The 2,287-nt window shown below is 40.6% G+C and overlaps 1 protein-coding gene across 1 annotated transcript; it reads right to left on the bottom strand.

The window, feature by feature from the left end:
* Positions 1–209: 209 nt before the first annotated feature.
* Positions 210–2,038, bottom strand: DEFB134 (defensin beta 134). Its single transcript, XM_090288966.1, has 2 exons — positions 1,984–2,038; positions 210–352 (listed from the first exon to the last, which is right to left on the bottom strand). Exons 1-2 carry the CDS (start codon positions 2,036–2,038, stop codon positions 210–212), a joined length of 198 nt encoding a protein of 65 aa, XP_090145092.1.
* Between the last annotated feature and the right edge of the window lie 249 nt (positions 2,039–2,287).

The following is a 2,287-nucleotide window of genomic DNA, read 5'->3' as shown; positions in this document are numbered from 1 at the left end:
TTTTCATGAGAAGCTTGGTTGTTTGTAGGAAGGCTGCAGCCCAGCTTTTAAAATCCAAAATCATACAACTCTGAAGGCTTATAATAATGCTAAAAACCAACATTTGTGGGCACATCACAGTGTCACAGTTTAAGTTCCTTGGCTGTGTGAAAGATGGCAGGGGCTGGTCCAGGACTTGGAAGTTCATTGGCATTCACTGGCTTCTCATGTCAGGGCTCAGGGTTTCCTTTGACACACCACTCCAGCTGAAACATACAGTAGGCAACTAACATCTCACTTTCGTAGCACTCAAGTCTGCAGGTGCCATTTCCATAACATTTCTTGTACAGTTCTGATGATAGTGGATTCAAGCCTGGAAAGAAAATGAATGGAAATATAATTCACTATAGGCCTTTATGGACCATAAAATGACAGATCCATCCATTAAAAAAAAAGTCCAAGGAGACTAGGTCAAAATGATTGATTCTAATTGATTCTAGTTGATAACTTCTGCTATGGATTGATTTGAAGCCTCCCTTCCCTCTCCTCCCCGCCAATTCATATGTCAAAACCCTAATCCTCAGTGTGACTATATTTGGAGACAGGGACTTTAGAAGGGAATTAAATTTAAATGAGGACATAAGAATGAGGCCCTAAGGAATTAGGATTGGTGACCTTATTGGTGGAAGACACAGAAAGAAGATGGCAGTCTATAAGCCAGAGATATAACTCTCGTCAGAAACTGAAGCAACCTGCAGTTGATCTTGGACTTACCAGCCTTTAGAACTATGAGAAAATAAAAGTTATTTAAACCATGCAGTGTGCAGTATTTTGTTATGGCACTCTGAGCTGGGCTAACAGTTTTGTAGTCATGCTACTCCACAGAATCATCAAAATATGAATGTTTTTTTTATGTTCATATGTAAGAGGGTGTTAAAAGGAGCAGAGTGCCAATATTTGGCCATCTGTAGATACTTCAGGCCATCTCATACCCTATCTAAGTCATCATGCCCTGGAGGGTAATTGTCCTATAGGAAAAAAGAAGGGATCAGGGTTACTTAGCTAGCAAGATAGAAGCCCAAGCAGATGAAGTGCAATGGTCCACATATGAGACAAGACTAGCTAAGGAAATGTATAAGACATAAACAGAATATTATAGACTATATGCAACCTTTGACTGTCTAGAGAGCATAATCCATTGCCATAAACCATAGTGGAACTGGTTCCATCAATACCTTTAGAGGCCTGGATCTTATGGGTTCTTAAATGTAGTTTGTTGAGTCACGTGATCTGAAAATCTGGTTCATTTGCCTAGAGAATACTTCAGGGAGGGTGAGGATTTAAATAGGACTCTATAGCATTTGGATTTGAATTGATTCAATAACACTGAGTGAAGAGGATATTTAAGACGAAATTCTAAAGTCAGAACATGAGGCCAGTCAGTGTTTTCCCTCATGTCTCTCTACCTGTTACCTCATCAGATCAGACATTTCGTATGTCACATAAAGCTCACTCATTCTCTTGGAAGAAGCAGTTTCAAATCTGTTCCACTGTGGACCTATGAAATCTACAAATAGTAACACTATTGGCTGGTTTTGGCTAGTATGACTAGATATATTCCTAAATTAGAGACAAAATAGTTGCAAAAGAGGATGGGGTATTACTAATGAAAATATAATACTTCTCATAAGTCTGGCACTGCACATATTATGTATAGATATAGTCTATGCATTTAATTCTTGTAAGTCTCTGAAGTTAGTATTATTATTTATGTACTGTAAGTGAAGAGACTAAGAATCAGAGAAGCTCAGACTTTTGCCTACAGCAGTACAGCTAAACAGTGGGGAGCCAAGATTCAAGCTTAGATCTTGCTAACATCACAGCAGCTTGATGCTTTGTCCACACTGAAAATTAAAGGGTCCATGGTGGGGGGACATTCACAGTTTGCTTAGTGGAATTGTTCTTCTAGACAAAAGACCCCCCTCAGGAAGATTTCCATTGTACCTGCCAGCACTGGGTTCCAAAAGATGAGAAGAACAAATACAATGAGAGGCTTCATGGCTAGATCTTCTGTTGAGGATGCAGGTTGTGATACTGGCTGTCAGAGAGCAGAAAGGGGAGGTTAGACACAGCCTCCTGTACGAAGCGCTCAGGTCTGGGGTATGCCCTGCTCCAGGTGGTTATGCTACACCGCTCTCTCCGGAGGCAGCTGAGTTGGCAATGCTTACAGGAGGGAAAAATTGACACCATTTCCTGTTTGACAGCTTTTCCTTTTGACAAAGACACTGCTCCCCTACCTGCGGTTTTT

This window comes from Furipterus horrens, unplaced genomic scaffold (assembly GCF_987537825.1).
Source record: "Furipterus horrens unplaced genomic scaffold, mFurHor1.1.pri manual_scaffold_10, whole genome shotgun sequence".
In the NCBI taxonomy this organism is placed as follows: domain Eukaryota; kingdom Metazoa; phylum Chordata; class Mammalia; order Chiroptera; family Furipteridae; genus Furipterus; species Furipterus horrens.
Note: the sequence above shows the minus strand (reverse complement) of the source record. Positions and strands in the feature narration are given on the sequence as shown.

Bases quoted from the DNA above. Each gene is read 5' to 3' on its own strand.
- DEFB134 (XM_090288966.1), bottom strand. From the start codon at position 2,038: ATGAAGCCTCTCATTGTATTTGTTCTTCTCATCTTTTGGAACCCAGTG. The intron at 353-1,983 runs GTACAATGGAAA...TTTTCTTTCCAG, and splicing joins TTGGAACCCAGTGCTGGCAG to GCTTGAATCCACTATCATCA.